At 38.3% G+C, this 21,455-nt stretch overlaps 1 protein-coding gene across 1 annotated transcript in view; it reads right to left on the bottom strand.

Annotated features, from left to right (window-relative positions):
• The window catches only part of ghra (growth hormone receptor a), a 31,942-nt gene extending 15,648 nt beyond the window's left edge, over positions 1 to 16,294 (bottom strand). The window contains exons 1-2 of the mRNA XM_008418329.3: positions 15,802 to 16,294; positions 7,526 to 7,644 (exon numbers count right to left, since the gene is read on the bottom strand). Coding sequence (XP_008416551.1) covers positions 7,526 to 7,640 — 115 coding nt within the window. The 5' untranslated portion in view covers positions 7,641 to 7,644; positions 15,802 to 16,294. The remainder of the gene's footprint in view (positions 1 to 7,525; positions 7,645 to 15,801) is intronic.
• Between the last annotated feature and the right edge of the window lie 5,161 nt (positions 16,295 to 21,455).

Here is a 21,455-nt window from a genome sequence, read left to right as displayed (position 1 = left end):
TGATCTGACCAGAGCCATTTATTTAATTTATTTTTACCTATTTATTTATTTTAACCCTAAGGCAATTAATGTGTTTCCTTTTTCCTCAACAGCTTGTACCACATTGAAAAACTAACTAAGCTTGGTTAATGGAGTGTTAGCCAAAATAAATTACAGAATAACAAGTTAAAAGCCAATGTCTAACAAATGCTAAGTATTTTTCACATTCTACTACTTGAAGTACTTACAGGTTTTATTGCTCCACACCCAGTGGTTATTTCCCCAAATGGTCTGGACGAGCCAGGGGCTGGTTCAGACGCGAGGTATTTGGAATCTGCACTGCCACCACATCATCCATGCCAGATGTTTTTATACTTCAGCCCTCTAAATCTGAGCATCAATATCAGAATTTAGCTAACCAGATGGAACAATTGCTAGCACAGAACGGTGCTGTGCTAAGAGTGCTTGTGAGCAAGGACAGGCCAAGTGCTGTGTTGTTGCACCACTGCACACATGCATGTTTTGCAGCAAAAGAACAAACAGGGAAAAATGCTACATTATGTGCACACATTTTTTTCATTCTTCTTCAGAAAGAAACATTCAATAAACCCAGAGGAAACCAAGCTATATGCCAGCTGGGAGAGAGAAGGTCAGCGAAAGAGGAATTTAATTTCTTCTTCAGAGGAAAGAAGAAAGTGCCGTCTGGAAACTACATTTGGAGCAGAAGCTGTGTTTGTAGCAAAAAAAAAATAAAATCTACCAGGACTTTGAAGAAGGCCAGAGTAAAGGGGTATAAAGGTGACAGAAGGGAACATGATATAATAAATGTATGTCAACAGGGGATATAAATAACTGCCAACATTTGCACACAGCCTCATGCTGAATATACACCTTCAAAACAAAAACAGGTAAAGAATTTCAAAGTGCCATTGTTTAATTCGGTGAATGCATCCTGCCTTTCTTACCAGCAATGAAACAGGACCACCGGATAAATGGTTGCCGCCATTGATCCTCGATGATTTCCAACAATGCTCAGAGCTTTGAAGTAAAGTACAAACTTTGCTCTGTTTGCCTTTACAGTGTCCTAGTAAGCTTTTGGAGGCTCAAGAAATATATTAGCTGGAAATAATTACGCTTCTTATCTCCTCTAAAGTCATTAAATACCACTAAACTAATATAGTTACTATCCCATTTCTCTTGTCATTATAAGTTTGGCTTCAGATATTTTAACATGGTGACAAGTGTGTAAAATTCAGCTTTTTAAGACTGTGGCTTCACACTCAGTACGAGATCCATGAGTCACAAATGAGTCAACATGACTTTGTGACACCTAACTAGTCATCCCAGTAAATTTAAAAAAGAATACACACCGAGTTGCCTCATAAATTAGGTTCTGTTTAACTCAGTATAATGTTTTCTTCTTTATGTCACTGATACCTATTTTTAGATTTCACTAAAATACAGTGCACTAATTAATTGCACTTAATTAGTGTAAGTGCAATTGTAAAAAATCTTAAAATTGAATAAAAATGTATGTTTGTCTTTTCTCTTCTTTTTGTAATCTGTGTATGAAGAAAAAGAAAAACTGAAAAACGACTTCCTCTGAAAATGCTGTAAGCTGAATTTATCAGAAAGATAAAATTAGCAGTTATTAAAAGAAAGTCTCAAAAGACTAGAAATTGCAAAGAAATTTCTTCAAAGGTCCAGGAACAGTATGCAAATAATTATAATATCTCTTTTTTTCTAAGATCTGGAACAGGTGTGGGTCACAAAGCAATGTTAGAGTCCATTCCACTGGCTTAATACTTTACTTATAAGCAGAGTGTGAATGCAAGGAAGGCAGATGCAGAAAAACTGCATCCAAACAGTCCTTTTGGACTGAGATACTGCACTCACTGATAAAGTGATAAAAACTGAGATTAGATATAGTGTGTAACTTTAGGAATGTTCATTCTAACATGTGTTAGAGCAGTGGTCCCCAAACCCTGGACCAATTGGTACCGGGCCGCGCAAGAAATAGTGAAATATTTCCGTTTTATGTTTTATTTGAGTCTGGAGGATATTTTATTTTGAAAATCCTTTAACCAGATTCTCTCGGTTACTTGCGCGCCAACACTGGGGCCACAAGCAGCAAAATGAGTAAGAAACAGATCAGATGTCTTTGGAAAGTTTCTTTGCAAAGGGGAAAAGGCCCAGAGAAGAGACAAGAGAATGGATTTATCCCGGACCGGTAGGTGAGTCCCACATTACAAGCCGCTCTGCGTCACATGCGGTGTATCTTATTTTGAAGGAATATATAAATGTTACCATAGCGACCAGAATCAGAGCGTTTGGGCAGTGGTCGAGAGGAGATAAGTAGAGCTTGTGAGTCTTAAGTCTGGTTTAGATGGCAAGATTTAAGGATTGTCGGCCGATTCTCCAAACCTTTGTGATCACAGAGCTGATAAAAGTACAACAGGTTCGATCGGTTCGTGTGTCCAAGGCAGGAGCAACACGAACCGATTCCAGTCACGAACACCCCGATTCCAGAGGATAATCCAGTAAAACCCCCCAACATAGCGGGAATTTAGAATAACCAAACACGGATAACAATGTAGAAGCAATAGTGATAGTTTGTGGAGTCATTTTAAGAGATAAAAGACGTAACAAAAAGAAAAGGCGGTGGGTAAAAGACAACAGGAGCAGCCGCTCTATTTGCTGCACTATGATTTGGAGGTGACTATGTTTTTTCATAGTTAACATTTTTAACTGAATAAACATAATAATGACCTTTAGATTTAATAATAAACATTTCCACATATCATCTCCGATATCCACCGGACTCTCAGTTGCTCATATATCAGCTGTTTGGGATTCCCCTCTGTTCTTACGTCACCGCGCTTTTTGATTGGCTACCTGTCACATTCAGCAGGTCGTATTCTCGTTCCCAGACAGGAAAAACCCCACAGGTTGCGATAAAAACTCCAACAAGACAACAGAAATTGGGTATATTCAGGATTTAGCGGGAACACCAACACCACCAACAACGCCCCCAGGCTCCCCTCCCCCCATGGGCCGCAGCAAAATTTTCCAAGTCTTGACCGGTCCGCGGTAAAAAGGTAAAAGGTTGGGGACCACTGTGTTAGAGTACTCTTTTGGTGTCTTTGTACTGGTCAGTTAAGGCTGTAAAGATCCAAAAATCTGCCTTCAGGTGGCATCAAGGAAATGTTTTCAAGGACAGACATTACAACAAAGTAATGACAATTTTGGACGTTTCGGGCGAGAGGCAGGGTACACCCTGGACAGGTCGCCACTCTGTCACAGAACCATATACTATATTTTTAACTTAACTTTAAAGGTGCACTCTTACATACTGCCACTCTCAAATAGTGTTGTAAATATAGTTGTACATAAATTTTGTCAAGTAGCAATTTATTAAATTGCTTACTTGTAATCCATAATGTCCCACACTGCTTAAGAAAACTTGTGTTTAGCTTATCAACAACATTTTATTACCTATTAATGACTTCTATTTAATTAGTTTGTTTTTTTCCCATAAGTATTATCTTCTAAACTGGATTGTTGATTTGAAACTTTCTCATATATTATGTGTTTTCCTGGCCATTTCGTTGTGTTTGTTCTTCACACTCATGGCTCGTTCTTGAAGCAGATGTAACGGAAGGTTTTTGTGAACGAACAAGAAACACCAAACCAAAACTTCTGCACAGCAACCACTGATTACCACCAATGTTGCCAAGACCACAGCCCCACTCAGTGGGACCAGTCTGTGAATCTTCCTGAGACACTCAGACAAGAAAAGATCAGGGAAGACACACTAAGGAAAAAAAAAAAAGTAGACTGTGAAGACGGAGACGAACACTGCCTATAATTACTCTGGTAAACCTTTAACTGCATAGAAGCATCTCCAAATATCTACTCTTTGCTTGTTTTGTGGCTGATACAACAAGAGGCACATTCCCAGGAAAACCACTTTGGTTGACAGGTGAGACAAAAAAAGGTTTTATGCAGACATACACATATGTGGAGGAAGCGATAGAGAGAGAGAGACAGACACAGAGAGAGAAAGAGAGAGTGAACCTGAAGGCCGTAAATGAATGTCAGGATAGGATGCTGCTCTGGTAGTTTGAAAAAGACGTAGGCTGTCTGTGTTTGTTCTTGCTATCGCCGGCTGCTTTGTGTTTACAAATGTTTTAACGGTTGTTGAGGAAGACCAGGACTGCATTACTGCAGTGCTCTCTGGAAACAATTTGGAAGGAGGTGGGCCGGTCAAGCCATCAGCAGTCTGTTTTAGAGAATGTTAAGCTACCTTTGATATACAGCAATTATTTTTATAACAACTGAAGATAACATAGTTGCTTGACTGTGCTGTGAAATAGTACTATGTGTGTGGAAAATACATAAGTTATTGACTAATTTTTAATATTTGGGCGGTTTTTTTGTGTTTCTTTTTATAGACCAGGTGGCAGAAGAAATAAACATCATCAACTGATGTAATTATTTGAATTTTTATACTTTCTAATCACTGTTGAAATATGTTACGCCTTACCTAACCCAAGCCATTTAATATAAATACTAATAGGGAAGCTGTAAAATTATATTCATTTCTACAGTGTTTCACTTGGTCCATCCTGAATTACTGTAACAACCTGCAATCAGGAACCCTTTGGAACGGAGAACAGCTTAGTTTCTTTGAGCAAAATCTGCAGGAAGACCAACACAGTGCAGTTTTTGTTGTTGTTTTTTTTTTACCCCTGCTGGGAACTATGAGAAAAGTGAACTGTATCTGTCAGCAAATTGTAATAATGATAAAAACACACTTATGAAAGGGTGTCCCACTCAGGAGCTGAATTATAGAGTGCATAAGAAGACTAAATGTGCTCTGGATATCTCCACTGGATTCCAGCGGCATGTCTGCAGCTGTTTTTCACTAAACCCACACAAAGAACAAAGAAGTGTACTGGTAAAGAGTTGTTTTCTTGTCAGACGCTGCCATGCAAAATATGACCAAATCACCAATAAAAAAAAAGACCTCTTTGTGTCCACCAACACAACTAGATTTAGATTTACAAACCAGAAAACACTACTACAAAACACAACATTGTAATAGCTCAACATAAAAAAACAAAATAACTAAATTGCACTGTGTTGCCAACAGCACTAACCTATTAATAACATTAACAACCCTTGTGGCATGCTATAGCTTTCTGTAACTTTTAATGACACATGCTTTCTCTTGACACTTGTGTGCTCTTTCCAAAAGGGAACACCAGACAGATGTTTCAGCAGCAAAATGAGAAATCATTTACACGTGATGAGCACAAATCAATAAAATCAATGATCAGATGTCGCCTAATGATATTCTCCCTGACTTCTCTGAATGCCCGTTCAAAGAACAACTTTTGTTTAGCTGCTAAATTCTGTCGATGCTATTTACTCAAAGGAAATGCTGATCCTTCAGTGTAAGATAAAGCTCTGTGTTTATCTTTGGCAGAATGAATCTAACATGTAAAATAACTAAAAAGCCTCACATTATTTCTGAGGGGGCTGCACAGTGGCACAGTTGGTAGAGCTGTTGCCTTGCAGCAAGAAGGTTCTGGGTTCGATTCCCAGCCCCGGTCTTTCTGCATGGAGTTTGCATGTTCTCCCTGTGCATGCGTGGGTTTTCTCCGGGTACTCCGGTTTCCTCCCACAGTCCAAAAACATGACTGTCAGGTTAATTGGTCTCTTTAAATTGTCCCTAGGTGTGAGTGTGTGCATGGTTGTTTGTCCTGTGTGTCTCTGTGTTGCCCTGCGACAGACTGGCAACCTTTCCAGGGTGAAGCCTGCCTCTCACCCAGAACATTAGCTGGAGATAGGCACCAGCACCCCTCCCGACCCCACTGAGGGACAAGGGTGTAAGAAAATGGATGGATGGATTATTTCTGAGGCAAACAGAGAAATCTATTCATTAAGAAAAAGATTAGATTTTACTTGTAAAAGGATTTTCCAGATTTTAGTTTAAAAGGAAGATTTAAAGGCTGTATTTTTTTAGCAATATGAGCAAATCAAGTAAATGGACCAGATTCTTGAATGAAACAGGTTAAAAGAGAAACTGGTTGGTAATCCTTCTTGAACAAGTAAGCTTCGTATCTAACGAGTCAGAAACAGCTGCCAACTCCATTTCCATACGAGAAAGTAATACAGACACCCTTGAACAGATTTATATTTTGCAGTTGCCGCTACTTGGCTGTGAGAACTGCAGTTCTGGCAAAGGTGGAGCTTAAATAAACAAGTGCTGCCAAAGTTCTAGTGTTTTACCCAATTTCAACTGAAGCTGCTTTAGCTGCCAGGGGCAGATAGCAGTTGGTAATGTCAACAAAATGAGATAATGGTAAATCCTTTCAATCACGATTTCCACATGTAATGTAATATTTATACAGTAAAACTTAACTGAAAAATTAAGCTGTTATTGCAACAGCCCCAGTTATATAGCAAAGTACTTTTGGATTCATTTTCACCATTCAGTCTCCTTTGGTGGAAATCTGTCATCGTCCCACATCTTGATGTGGCAATATTTGTGAAGTGAGCCTTGCAAAGGTTTTTCAAATTTATCAGTCATTGAGGACAACTCAAAGTCTGAGAACTTGCTTTCATATTCAGTCACATGCAGATGACAAAACATCCTTGTTGGAAGTTCCTCCAGTGCCGATCAGTTCCTGCTTTTTCAATGATTTTGGAAAAAAGGTCCACTGGACATTACGTGGCTTTTGTCCTTATTATTCCGAAAATATTGGTAACTGTCTTCACTGTCCCGTGGTATGCAGGTAATGATGTGGAATACTTTGAGTCCTTCTCTTGAGTGAGATCCTTGCAACATAAGATCTTTTGAAACCTTTATGAAAACATGGCCTTTAGCTAAATGTAGATAGTCTGGAAACAATAACTAAACATTATTCGAAGGTCATCAAATTCTATGTAAAGGTATTTCAACAAGAGTCTTGCCACTTCTGAGACCCACTGCTCCTTTTCTGTTCATGTTGCACTTTCAGTTTTAAAAATCCATAAAACTCAGTTCACCATTCATTTAAAATTTTTTATTGTAACAGTTTTGTGGCTTTAAAGATGGAAAGTGGAAAAATACATAAAATCTGGTCCGCATCTCCAGCCAGCCCAAGCATTCTTTAACCTAATTATTTTAAATGATCCAGTGACAACTAGATTAGTTGGCTGAACATCGTGCATTGCTCTGTCCCTGGACTTTGACAGCACACCTCCAACCATATGTTTACCCTAGCACTATTGATCACCAACAAGTCGGGAAAGTGCAACGTTTGCTCAACAGTGAACCTTTCCACATGCATCCGAGCAAACACACCATTCTGCAACTGATGTCTGACATAAGGTTTGATAGCAGGTGTCAACAGCACGTTGAGCACAAAATCGAATCTCATTAGTTAATATTTGATAGAGCACACATTGACAATCTGATGAACTGACTGAGGAACAATTCGTTCCGACATCGTACCATTTCCTCCCGAGTATCTAAGCTGAAACACCAGTAACTCACCTGATGATGTTGTGCGGTCCCAGTCAATGAGAAATGCAGATGCAGGAGTGGGCAGCCAATCCAAAGCAGAAACCAGGAGTATGAGACAAAGGTTGGAGGAGAGCAAGACAGCCATGATGCTGGAAAGAGAGAGAGGGGATTGAATAAGAGAGGGACAAACACAGTGATTGTAAATATCAGTTAAACATTACGATGACACGTCTATGTGAAACTAACCTTCCTTCTCCCACTTGCTCTCTTTCTGCTTCCCTGAGATTGCAAATTGTGGTTGCCTTTTTAATTTTATTTTTAGCTGGTGTAGCCCAACAGGAGTAAAAGTATTGGCTTTTGTTTCTTCAGAATTTAAAAGACTAATCTATGATGCTGTTTTTTGAAATTCCTAATTAAACGTGTGTGTGTGTGTGTTTTTTTTTTTTTACCTTAACAGGAAAGTTAATGATTCATATTTTGTCAAAAATAAACACAGACTTCAATGTTCAAAGCAGCCCATGGCTATGAAATTGAAGGAAAGTGATAAGAAGTTTTAAAAAATAAATAAAAGTTAAATCCCCAAATTCCTTGAAAAGTATGATGTCCATTTACATTGAGCCTTCAGGGGTCACACCTTGCAGAGCTGAGATCATGCAAGTTTTCAAATATGTATAAACTAAAACTTTTGCCCATTCCTCTTTGCAAAACATTTTGACCAGTTAGATTAGATGAGGCATTGGAATGAACAGCAATTTTCAAGTCTTGGCAAAAATTCTCCATGTGATTTATAAATGAATATTATCTTAGTAAAAGATAATACTTTTACTAAGTCTGTTGCCTTCCAGTGTTGTGTGAATGCTCAAAGTTTCTGGATGTTAACAATAACATTCAATGTGTCAGTAGTATCGCAATTACATATCAAGCAGACGTAGTTGTTCAGTAATCCTGATCAAGAATGGAGACAAAAAATATCAGTAGATCATACTCTGTTTGTTTTTCCTCGATAGGCTCTAATAAATGCTCTGCAGTTCAAAGAGGAAAGAAAAAAATAAAGAGTTAAAAATCCAAATCAGCAACTCAGATCTCAAGGTCTTGGTTAGGAAATGTCTGGTTGGTACATCTCCAAAAAATGTTCACATCTAATGTACAGTTCAGTTTAATATTATTTTTTTGGATATTTTTTTTATTATACCCAATATTGGTAGTGGAGCTAAAGATGAGTGTTATGTCAAGAAGACCATCCAACTTAAATAGTTGAAGCTCGTCATAAATCAATACCAGTTGAGAAAAGCAAGACAATGAATGTAATAGACAGATAATATTATTTTTAAAATACTGACACTCAAAGTTGGTCAAATGTAGGCACAAAACATCCCCACTGTGGATATTAATGGTAAAAAATAATAAAATAAATAAATAAAACATCCAATGTCCTTTTTGAAATGAGTAAAACTGCAAAGGTAAAAAATGGTCACAAGGCTGAAATGACCAAAACACATCGCCGTTAGCAATGTGTAATTGTTTGCAGTCTTAGTGGACCAAAGCTAAGAATAGGACAATTAAAAATTAGAAGACAGTTTTACTCTATTTGTTCTAGGATGACACATTGCAAGTACAACCAAACCTATATTTTTAGACTAATTTTAATAAGTTTTCATAGCGTTAGTCTCTCTTTTAGTGTAAAAGGGGTTGTGTGTCTTTTGACTGCCATCATGCCGCAATAAAGAAACAAATCTACAGGGTAATACACACTTGTTGTAAACACTGTCAACTCCCCATGATATTCGTTTCAACAAAACTGATTTTTTTTTTTTTCCCAAAAAAAGTTGTTAGATATTGTAAAACACCAGACAACTCTCCCTGGTCATTCAGAATGTTCTGGTGGACAACTTCTAGAAGTTAAGTCCAACCTCTAAATATAGGCCAAGCCTTCAGTCCACACCCTTAGCTATTTACAGCTGTGCTGCACGTTTGCTGGGCAGCCAGCTACCCTGAATGTGGAGTTTATGCCTCTACATGTGTTTTTCCCAACTCGGAAGCTGGCTGACACTACAAGCTTTCGTCTTAATCTTATGTCCTCCTGCTCATTGGATATCTTTTACATGATTTAACCAGCAATGTAATTCTAAGTCATCCAAAAAATAAAAATAAAAAAAGGTTTTATCCAACCTGTGGGGGGAAAAAAATAGACATTAGGCACATTAAACAACAACTGAAAATAAATGTTGGCAGGAATGTTCAGACTTTCACAGTGAATCAAAGTTCTGGGTACTAGGCAACAACTTTATTCTTTACCTTAAACTTTCAGGCTGAAGCGTGTGTGTGCCTGTGTGTGTGTGTCTAAATTCCATGTGTCGAGAGACCACAGAAGGCCAAGTTATACAATGCAGGAATTCATGGCAGAAAGCTGTCAAGCAGCAGGCTCATCTGGACTGGGTAGAATATCCCACTTACTTCACATGTTGCTCAGTTTCTGCGTTGGTCTACTTCGTCTCTTTAGAATAATTTAGTCTCCCCCTCACTTATGCTTCAAGCAATTATTCTCTTAATCTTCTAGTTGAAGCACCGCCATTAGGGCAATTAGGATGATCAAACCATTTTTCTCTGTGTCTGCATTGTCTCTTCTTTCTAAGTCTGTTGTGAGTGGAAGAACCAAACTAAATTAACCCCAAAGAGCTACTTCACTCTGACGTTTCACCTCATGTTAATCCTGTGAAAGTGTCTGCGAAAGCCCTGCCAGGGCGGTACATTTATCCCTCATTTCCCTAACTCTTTAGGCCAATGACAAGTTCCCAGACTTCTAAGAGCAGCAGGGTCCAATAAGAAAAGAGGGAGGCTCAGCACAAGTCTCCTGGGTTCCCTTGGTAAACTTATGAGGTCAACCCTTTTCCCAAAACACACATGCACGCATGTATGCAACATGAGCACATCGCTATCACACACACACACATACATACATACACAGGCGTTGTGCACACTTTGACTTGTCACCTCGCTGCCAATAACATGCTTCTGCCATGTTTCCTCAAATTTCTATTAATCATCTCTGTTTGTTCCAAATCGGATGAGAGGTGTGGTGGTGAGGGAGTCAGGAATAAATAGGATGGTGGTACAAGGGTGAAAGCAAAGAAAATCAAAAGGTCAGGGGGAGAGAGGTCATTCAATCTCTGCTAGATTCTCTTAACTGAATAAAAACAGAATAAAAGCACACATAACCACAAACACACCCAAAGAGCAATGTTGCAAGCCTGAGTTCAATGTGAGGTTCCTCTAAAGAGAACAGAGGGCACATGTAAGCTGCAAGCTGTGCATAATGAACTCTTTTCAAATATCTGAGTACACAGAAATAAAATGACATGGGAATGGACTTTTAATTAGTTATACGCATGAGGAGCGTAGCTGTAAGTATTATATCTCGGTATGATACATTTTTTTTATTTTAAATCCATTTAGGCGTAGTCATTGACGAGACTACACCTTCATTTTTTTACATTGTAAAACTAGAAGTCGTTGGTGTATATTCTCATTCGTCCAGTGCAAGATGATGCCAAGTGCGTAAGACGAAGGTTCTGGACTTCTTTTCTTGTTTCTTGAAAAGAGAAGAACTCCCCCTGCATTCTACTTAAGCAGAAGGGGGAAACTTTGAATTGTTAATGCAGTAATGCTGTGCATCATAAGAGACATTGACATGTCACTGTCAAAGTTAGATATTCCAAACTCAGGCACAAAATGTCAGCAAAACGTGTGGTTAGGCAGTGTGCAATATAGCAAGTTGCAACTGTCAATGATTACACCTAAATTTATAAGATAGCAACTTGCTATCTTATAAATCATCATCGCTTTAATGTTTGGGGTAATGGAAGTAGAAAATTACAATATGCACACACGTACCAAAAAAAGGAAGATACTGAACAGAGAATTATTATGTACACGGTGACATGTGAAGCTCAAAGTTTGTCATCAGATCTTGCTGTATTGATAGAAAATATATGAACTAATTTTGAATGACCTTGTTAATTACTCTATTACCAGTCCAGTGAAGCCAACATTTCAAAACCTCAAGCTATTTGAGGTTTGAGTAAAGCCTGTTAGAACTGCATTTAAATGTAATTATGGGATGAAGGTCATTTAAATAGGATGAAATAAAGCCTCTTAAATGGGTGAAATCTTGGACGAGAAGTAGGACATTTTGGTTGTCAGGCTGAAAAAAAGTCAAACTCGTCAATCCCACAAAATTAGAAAAAAGCTGAGGTGTGAATTGTTTACATGGAAGAGAAAATATTCTGTGTTTTTCACCAAACACAGATAACGACAGCTTGATCAGCATCCTATTATAATAGCTTAATGCCGCTTTTCAGAAAAATACATTTAAAATATACTTGCTGATGTCATAGATCAAAACAAAATTATCCAAACAACACAAACTCATCAATACACTCTAATTAAATAAGTAAAACATTCCTTTGACCTCTTCACCTTCTCACCTGGCCTGTTTGTCTCTAACGAGACAAGCATTGAAATTAAAATGACAATCTTTACAGAATCTTCTGTTATTTATAGGCAGGGTAATTTTTCAGTTTGGCTGAGCAGGCAGCTTATTCTGCAGTGTAGCTACTTCACACTCTTGGCTTAAATTATATCAAGCACAAATAGGCATCAACTAATCCCTAACATTTTGCCAACATCTATACTTGTCTTTTAGCCTATTCGTTATCACCGATTTCTCACTCTCTTCATGCAGCTCTATGCTCAACCGTTCACTTCCCTACAATTCAAATCAAGAAATCCCATGTTCTGACCGTATTTGTTGTTTTTGGTCAAAATGTTGCCCTCGTTTATGTTGCCATAAGCGAGGGCAGCATAAACGATCATTTTGTAAAACGGTCCTTCAAAGTATATGCGATGAAGAACTGAGAGAATTAATCTAAAAGGTAGAAATTGAGTATAAAAATAAAATTGAGAGCAAATATTTCAGTGCATTTAAAACAGGCCCTCAAAATGTTTACTTGTAAATACTTGTAAACAGCTGACATTTCTGTAAAACCAGCACCAAAAAGGCAGGGGGCAAGTACGCCTGAAGATGGCAGAGGCTTTGCTGTTACATCAATGCTGCGTAAAACTGTAAAACCACAGAGTTTCAGTTGATCTGCTGACATCAACAATGACCAGTGTGTTAGATGTACCGGCATCTGTTTGTAAGATAGACACAGACACTGGTGATGCATTGCTGGTCTTGCTTGATTTTGTATCAAGTAGCTCACGCTTTCTAAAGGACATGCTAGGCCGACCTCAGTGCGTGTCATTTCACCTCTCATTTTTTCGTTATTTATAAAAAAGAGAGGTGGGGGAAGCTATTATTTTCAGAGAAATATATCTTATAGCGTCCGTCAGATTGTTCAAAAGCATCCGTGAAGGGCAAGTATCAGTTGTTGTCACAGAGTCTTAATTAAACTGATGACTGAACTTGGGGCCACTCTGACACAGCAAAATGCTTCGATCTAAACTGGTCCATAGTATCTCCAACTACAAGTTTAGGGTTGTGGTCCTGCGACAAGATGATTTAACTTCCCATCGACTGTGGCCTCCTTCCCTGTCCCTGCTGAAGCATCACCACAAGCAACACCGTGTGGAGGGGGTAAGCATTTAATAAATTAGAATATTTATTTCAGCGACTGAATTCACAAAGTGAAACACATTATGTAAATTAATTACGAACAGACTTGATGTTTTGAATCCTTTCTTCCACTTAATCATGATGATTTTCCACTTTCGGCTAATGAAAACAGGCCATTTAAGATTAAGACAATATTACATGAGGTCAATAAATATTTTAACACAGAAAAGTAGGCTTAATGAAGTTTCAAAAGGTACTTTTAATTTGACAAGACAAACTCATTGGAACATTTATTCTGATTTACTGAGATGGACCTTTATTTATACTGAGATCAAATCACATACGCACGGATACTCTGGTGATTTCTAAATGTTGCACAATTCATTTTAGGAGAATCAGACTAAGTGGGTTGAAAGCAAAAGCACTCCACACCTCAGATTTCTATCTAAAAAAAAAAACATGTACCCTTTTTCTTTCCTACCAGCTGCTTTTTTAAAATAAACATTAGGCTTTTTGTTTGACTCACACAAAAGACCTACAAGCTGCAGCTGCTCCTTTCAGCCTATGGACTGTTCGACGAATGTTTACGACCCTCTGTGTGCACCTATATTTGGATATATAGGTGGTCACTGTGAGACCATATGGCCGTATGCGTGCATTTTCAACTTGAACGCGCCTACGTGTGTGTGCTCCAAAGCCATTCAAGCCTGGCTACTGGATGGTTCTAATGTCTCCTACTCCTATTTCATAAGAGAGTGTGGAAAACTTAGAGTCAGCACACTGGCATGAGATGAGCCTTGGCTGGAAGCGGATTGGGTCACACATCTGCAAAACACCACGCATGTCTGTGTGTATGAAAAGCAAGCGAGGAAAAGAGGGGCCGGGGGCATATGCATATATGCTGGACAAAAGGAAGATGTGTGCATTAAACACATAAAACCCAGTAAGTCCAGTGATGAGGAAATATGTGCTGCACAAATTATAACACAGCAGGAGAATTGCACCATTGCAGGCCGTGTTCTTTGCACACAGCAAACAGCTGAGAAGCAAAAACAAAAATCAATGTTTCAATGGGTTTCGGGGTTTTGTACAAATTAAGAACAATCATTGGTTAAACCTTCAGAATTAAACCCTAGAGAACAAAGAAATCCCCTGTTTCCATAAGAAAACACAGGTATGCAGCCTCTTTAATTTGCTCTAGAGAAGCTGTTTCTCGCTACGTCCTGGCAACCATTCCCTAGCGGCGAGGCGCAAATGGACGTATGTAAAATGTAATGGTTTCAGAGAGTTGCTGAGCCGTCAGATGTAGAACGTTACAGATGTACTTTTGCAGAGACAGAGACGGATGGAGGAAATGTCTCATAAAATTCCTCGCCTCATCTATTTAAACGACTCGTTGGTGGCCTGGTGAGTGCTGCTGTGTAACTACAAGCCTTATTTTCTCGTGCACAAATGGCTCCAACAACAAGTGAATGCATGCACTTCAACCTGCAAGATAATATGACATTTGTCTGGATAAAGCCAGACATTAGACGCATAATAAAAATGGTCTTTTTCAAATATTTCAAACTGTAAAAAAAACAAACAAACAAAAAAACATCTCTAATTTACAGTAAAATACCGGCAGCTGTGGTTTGCCAGTATTTTACCGTATAATATAAAATAGACTTTACCGTGCTTATATGGTAAAGTTCTGGCAACCACAGAGGCGGTATTTTACCATAAATTTGAGACTTTACTTTTTTGTTTTAACAGTGTACCTATGCTATTTAGATAAACATAATATTCTATGCAAATCTGGATAACCAAATAATATAACAAAGCACATTCATTATACTAAACATTATATTTTTATTTTTTTTAAATTTTTTGTGGTTGAGATGCTATAACTTACAGAGGCTGGTCAAGATTCTTTTTTTTAAAAGGGAAAGAGACAAGAATACAATGTGATCAAAATCAAGATCATAATCACAAATTTCATGAACAGTATTGCAACAATTTCTCAATATTATCCAACTGCGGTTTTCAAAAATGTACTCAAATACAAAGGAAATGTGTCCATTTATGCTGGCCCCAACTAAAATCCAGACTTACAATTGAGGATATGTGGCAAGACCTTCAACTATTTTGCAAAAAGAAAAAAGGAGGGACAAACATTTTCGTGGTACATGATCAAAGATGGTTCTACAATTTATTGACTCAGCGGATTTTAACATATACCTGTATATATCTCAACCATGAAAACCTTGTGTTATTTTCTTTACATTCTCATTTTGCGTTGATCCATCACGTAAAACTACGTAGAAGTTTGCGATTCAAATGTGACAAAACGTGAAACTATATGAAAGGCTATGAATAATTGAGCAAGGCACTGTAAACACACTTCAGAAGGTAACAGTCTGCATCCATCAAACCAACACATGGCTGGTCACTTCTGGCAAGAGTCGAACCTTATTTAATAGGCTAATCTTCCAGTTCAGTGTCCTACACACATGCTTTCACTAATAGTGGATATTATCCTCTGCAAACCGCAGAGGGTTGTCCGCATTCATGTTTATACAAGTGCTTGAAAACATTTTTGTAACAAGCGAAGAAGAAAAGTGTGGCAATTAATACTTCCAAGACGTGCACGAGCATTTAAAGCACGACCGCGACTCGCTGTGCACTTTTTCCAAAACATGACCAAACTTACTTGTTGCGAAGTTTCGAGCTGAGAAACTGCAAGAACAGCCCAGAACGACTTTTCAGAAGTTGGTCATTTGATGGTCAGCGCGAAGCTCCAACGGGCACGAATCCTGCAGTTTTCCCCTCGGCCCGTGTCCTGTAAAGATCTCCTCCACTCGAGGTTTTCACATCACCGAAAAACGTGAGTCGGGAGCGAACTTTTTCCTGTGGACGGGTTTCGTCTTATTTGGCGCTCATCATCTAGTCCCGTTCAAATGGACGCGCAGAGAGAAAGTATGTGGGTGTCTAACGGCGGTGAGGCGCCCTCATCCGCCGACTATAAAAGTCTGCTGAGAGAGGAGGACCACCGAGGGGACAGACGGCTGGGCCAAACCTCCAAAATAAAATGCTCCCTTAGCTGCAGGCTCGTGGCAAGAGCCAAAGACTGGATTATGCTGTTTCATTATTATTATTATTAAGCCTATTATTAGAGTAACCGAATGTTAAAGATTATTAAGAGTTTTAGATTCTTCTTAAACTCCTAAAACTTGATTGTACAAAAAAAAAAAAAAAAGTTAAGAAATTTTCTTTTTAACCTTTGCCCAGTAGATAGACTCCATTTGGCGATTTAAAATGACTTTGTGTTTGGCACCAAATAAATCAATTAGAACAAACATAACACTACACTGATAAAGCAACTTTTGGGCTTAACCAATGAAACTGCATGCACTTTATTTGTGTAGGTTTCTAAAGCTGGGCTCTGTAGCATCTGAAACACTCTTAAATATATCAGTTACATTTCAAGTACATTTTAAAATGCAGTCATTTAGCAAAATGTTTTTATAAATACAATTTTTAAATTTCGTTTTGCATGTTTGGTTTGTCCTCAAATGTTGAAAAAAATAAGAAATAAGCAAATAAATGCACTAAAATGAAACATTATTGAAACTTTTTCAAATTAATTTCCCAACAACTGCAGCAAAGATGGGCCTTACCTTTGCAATGACTGGATAAAAAAACGTCCTTGCCAGCAGTTTTGACTTTAGCAATTAGCACTGTCACTAAACTATGTAAACATGGATACAAGCTGAAATACTGCCTCAGCAAAGAAACTTCCTCCCGTAAATTTCCACAGCACTTCCTAATTTTACCAAATTGATGTGCTAAATATTAATTTCTGAGACAACTCAACATATTAGTCTTAGTGTTCCCCGCAGGACCAAAAGTTGCATTTGACAAAACCAATGTTATCAGTTGAACTATAATCAAAATATTTAGGTAGAGAGTTACGGAAGTGCATATGGTTGTGGGGATATTGAGCAATAAAAACGAATAAGCTGCATTCCTTATTAATCGTTTTCATGGCTACTACTTACACCTTGCAAAATAAAATTTAGCAGTATAATGCAGTTCAGATTTGTAGCAATAGAGACAGCCTTTTCTTTTTAGAGAAACATAAAAATGTTCCTTGCAAAACACGGTAGCTTGTAAATGGAATTAGTTGGCATTTAGGCTGAGAGGATGCAGGACAAACTACTTGCTCCCATGGGCTCATGTGGAGGGTCAGTTTGAGATGCGATGTCTCCAGAGGCTCGCCCACAATTTCAGCTTTCAGCAGCTGTCCAGCCCCTGACCAAAAGCCATCGGTCACTATGGAGGTCCCGAACAACCACGTGAGCACATTAGAGAAAATAAATGTTTCCAGCTGTTGCTTGCTGTTGACACACAATTGTTGTTTTTGTTTGTCAAGAAACGGCACATTTTGTTTTGCATGGATCTCGTGAGTGTTTTTCTTACACAGTTCAGTAGGTTCAGTCAGTTCTTTGAGGGCAAACATCTATCAGTATTAAAAAAAATCAATGGCCTTAATGAAGCTAAAGCAAATGAAGTTTGCTTTACCTGAAGTCAGATAGTTGCGCGAGGTTGCACGCTACCAGACCATATCTGAAAAGCATTGGAAACTTAACAAAAATAATGCAAGACAAATTCAAATACAGGCAGGGAGGCAGGTATGCTTTGATCTCTTCATCGCCTCCATCCTACTTTCCAATGGACAGATTCTGTGTTGACATAATTTGTGATGTGATGGTGAGGAAATGCTATTGCCCTGTCTGCACTGAGAGTCATCTTTTTGGTTTTTTTTTATCCCTCCACCCCCTTCTCATTTACGAGGTCCACAAGTTATGGTTTGACATTTCCGAATCCTCCAACTGTAGTGCGCATAAAACACTCCCTATGAGACGCAAAACAACATAAATACTGCAAATCTCCCATTAAAACCTACAGTAACAAAACAAGCCCAAAGTTATTTTTTGTGATTTTTTTGTTATTGGCTAATTCTATGATTAAATGTTTATGTCACGATGTCAAGTTTTCTTCCTTATTATTCTCATTTGATTTCCAAAAGGTGTTTGACATTCATATTGCAACAAAGGAACACTTGCTATTAGTCTGCACTCATTAAATGGCCAAGAATCCCCTTTTTATTAGGGAGTTATGTGACAGATAGCTCCAGTTCCAGGAGAATGGGGGTGTGCAGTGAACCACTTTATCCGTTACTGAATCATGTGGACTTATGCTGTATTGAATGTGACAAGAGAACAATGCACCTGACCCACAGACCGATGCCACTGAATTCTCTGGAGTGGTGTTTCAGTAGAGCTGTACTTTCTGTGGGATGCTTGGTACTTTGTGTTGCTACTATAGTACCAATCAAAAGGAATCTACATGGTAAAATAATGTTCAGTGATTTATATGGAATATAATTTACCTCACTACAGATTTCTTCTCGATTGTATGTTTCAGTTTCAGGTTATCAAGCAATTTTTAATATCAGACAAACTAGTACATATAGCAGATTTTAATCAACACTTTTAGCCATTTTTAAGGCTACGGGGCTCCAGCGAACTATAGTGCGAGCTCTGGGGGAAAAAAAGCATGGAACAGTTGGGAATCGACAGAACGTGTTGTCTTACAAAAATTAATCTAAGCTCATCCAGGACTCATCCAGCAGGTTAGAAAAAAAACCAGGACAACCTCTGAAGCACTGCAGTCCTCACTCGTCTTCATTAAGGTGACCAAAAAAACAAAAAGACCTGTCTCGCATTTACCAAAATAAATCTTGACGACCCCCAAGGCTTTCTCTAAAAGCTTTGGGGGGGCTTCATAGTTTCCTCAAGATAGCATAATTTCTTTTAAGACTGAATCCCAGCCTGAATTTGCCTTAATTAAGTGCAGATTACATATGGAGTGTGTTTTGTTAAGCTGTACATGTTTGTTTCTTCTTACCTCCTTATGAGGACTGATAACCAAATTACATTTTTGGACCATGTTTTTGAATGTTGATTTGGTTTAGAGAGTCCAAGATGCTTCAGGCTGTACAAGTCACAACCATCTTTTTATTATTGGTTTTCTGCCAAAGCATGCTTTTTTGCAGCAATGTAATTTACGCTAGGCTGTCTGTTTCTTCTTTCCCCCATAACAAAAGAGTGTCCTCTGTCTCAACCCCATCAAGTCACCTGTAATGCATTTAGGGCAGTTTCACGTCGAAGTGTGGCAATTTACATCTGTGTCAAGCCCTCGCTGCCTATTTGATTAGAAAAGGGAGGTGGTAGTCTCTATTGCACACAGAGAAAGAAACGATTGAGAAAATCAGGAGGGAGCAACGTGTGCTTCATGTTACACACATGTTCTTTAGCTGCTGATGGACTTAAAATCATTCACAAATAAATTTTCTGAACCATAATTATACCATTACCTAACCTGTCATATGTATGCCAGGGGTAGGGCTGTAAACTAGACAAGGTGAAGTGGGCAGGAAATTGAAGCGAATTGGTAAGATTTCTTGGTATGAATGGGATCTACAGAGTATCACCATGAGAGCCTCACCATGTGCAAAACAACACAATTAAGAGGGACGCTTGGCTTAATCGGTGAAAGCATCATGCAAATGATGCTGTTTTTTTCTCTAAGCCTACTTTAATCTTGACCGTTATCTTAGAATACAAATCAGGGACTTAAGTCTAATGAAAAGAAGAGCTTAGCAGAGAAAAAGTGAAGAACAGAGAAGGCGGAGGTGTGAAAAACACAAGTTGTAGAAGACTGTGATCTGCTTACAGCCAAGTTCATCAGATTAATAACGATCACTTCTTTCTTAATTCTGGACTTGTATGTTCACTCATAGCACATGCTTTGTCCTTCTGTGATATGTTTGCACAATAAAAGCAACAATGGAGCTTCATTACCACTGACTGTAATGTTGTCATCATATTAAAACTAATCCAGCAGAAATATTGGATTTATATTTCTAAAATGTTCATGTGCATTATGCCAAATTTTTATTTGATAGATTTTCTAATTTATTTGTAAACAATTAAAACTTCCTATTTTAGTACTGTGGTGGGGAAATTTTACTACAGGCTTTTTGTGACTTTTGTCACAAATCTTGTGACTTTATTCATCTAAAGGTCCTGTCATGATTTATTTTAATGCTTATGAAATTTCACAGAATAACTTGTCTGACATAAGATATTGAAGGTTATGGGAGAAACAGTCCCACATCATAACCGAAGGCCATTTTCCACATATTTATCCATCTTGCACTTGGAGTGTTTTCTGTCAAATTTTACCAAAGCTATAGCATCTGAAGGTCACAATGGAGACTTGGTGACTTTGTACTTACATCACTTACTATCCTGTCTGGTGGGAAGACAGGATGCATGGGTTGTTGCCAAGCGGACAAGTTGGCTATTTTACAGCTGCAATTATATGCTTCATTTTAACATAACTAAATACAACTTAAAAAAAACAAACAAAAGGTCTTCGCCAGGCACAGCATCACAAAGAGCTGTGGAACAAACTTACAATTAAACTAGAAATAACCAAATAAGAAAAATACAAGAAATCATGATATGAAAGCCTGATGGAACTCTGTGAACCAGTTGGTTCACAAAGTCAACAACATTTGGTCTGAGAGGTTAATATTGCTCAGCTTTTCGACCTCAGTGGAAAACTTGTAGATCATGCCTAAAATGTAGCTCCATCCTGGTTAATGATGGAGCTGTCGTTTCTGATTGAAAAAAGGTTAAATGTTAAAATCTAAATATTATAGGATCATATGGATGGCTAGAAAAAGTTTGTAGTTTCTTTACAACTTGCTGAGGAACATTTATCCAAACACTAGTCAAAGAGTATGTACATAATTCAGCCTGTGTGTATAATTCTAACCCTGTGTAAATTCATCATAAATTCCAACCAAGGCACATGGCTCTCATTGTTAAAACTTACTGATTTTTTAAGTTGTGTGATCAATCCACCCTGGAAAAACAACAGCTCAAATGCACGAGTAAAAGTCCAAATTCGATTACATCCATGTAAATGTCTGACTGCACTGTGCATTTGGACTGCACATTTAGCACTTTGTCGTACTCTTTCAATGTCGGTACTTGCAAGACTTTACATTCTTACATTTCTTCCTCCCTACCATATTTCTATAAAGTGTCATCTCACTAATCTGTGGCCTGTTTTGAATCAGTCAGTCAGGGTTTCTTCTTCGCTTCCTCTAATTTCAGAGGGCCCCAGTGACTTAAGAAGACAAGACGCAGCTGAAGGTCTGGTACTCATTCAACAGTCCAAAACATGGGCCGAGCACCTCCCCCACCAAACCCAGGCACCATTACATCT

This window comes from Poecilia reticulata, chromosome 9 (genome assembly GCF_904066995.2).
Source record: "Poecilia reticulata chromosome 9, P_reticulata-male-v2, whole genome shotgun sequence".
NCBI classification, from domain to species: Eukaryota; Metazoa; Chordata; class Actinopteri; order Cyprinodontiformes; family Poeciliidae; genus Poecilia; species Poecilia reticulata.
Note: the sequence above shows the minus strand (reverse complement) of the source record. Positions and strands in the feature narration are given on the sequence as shown.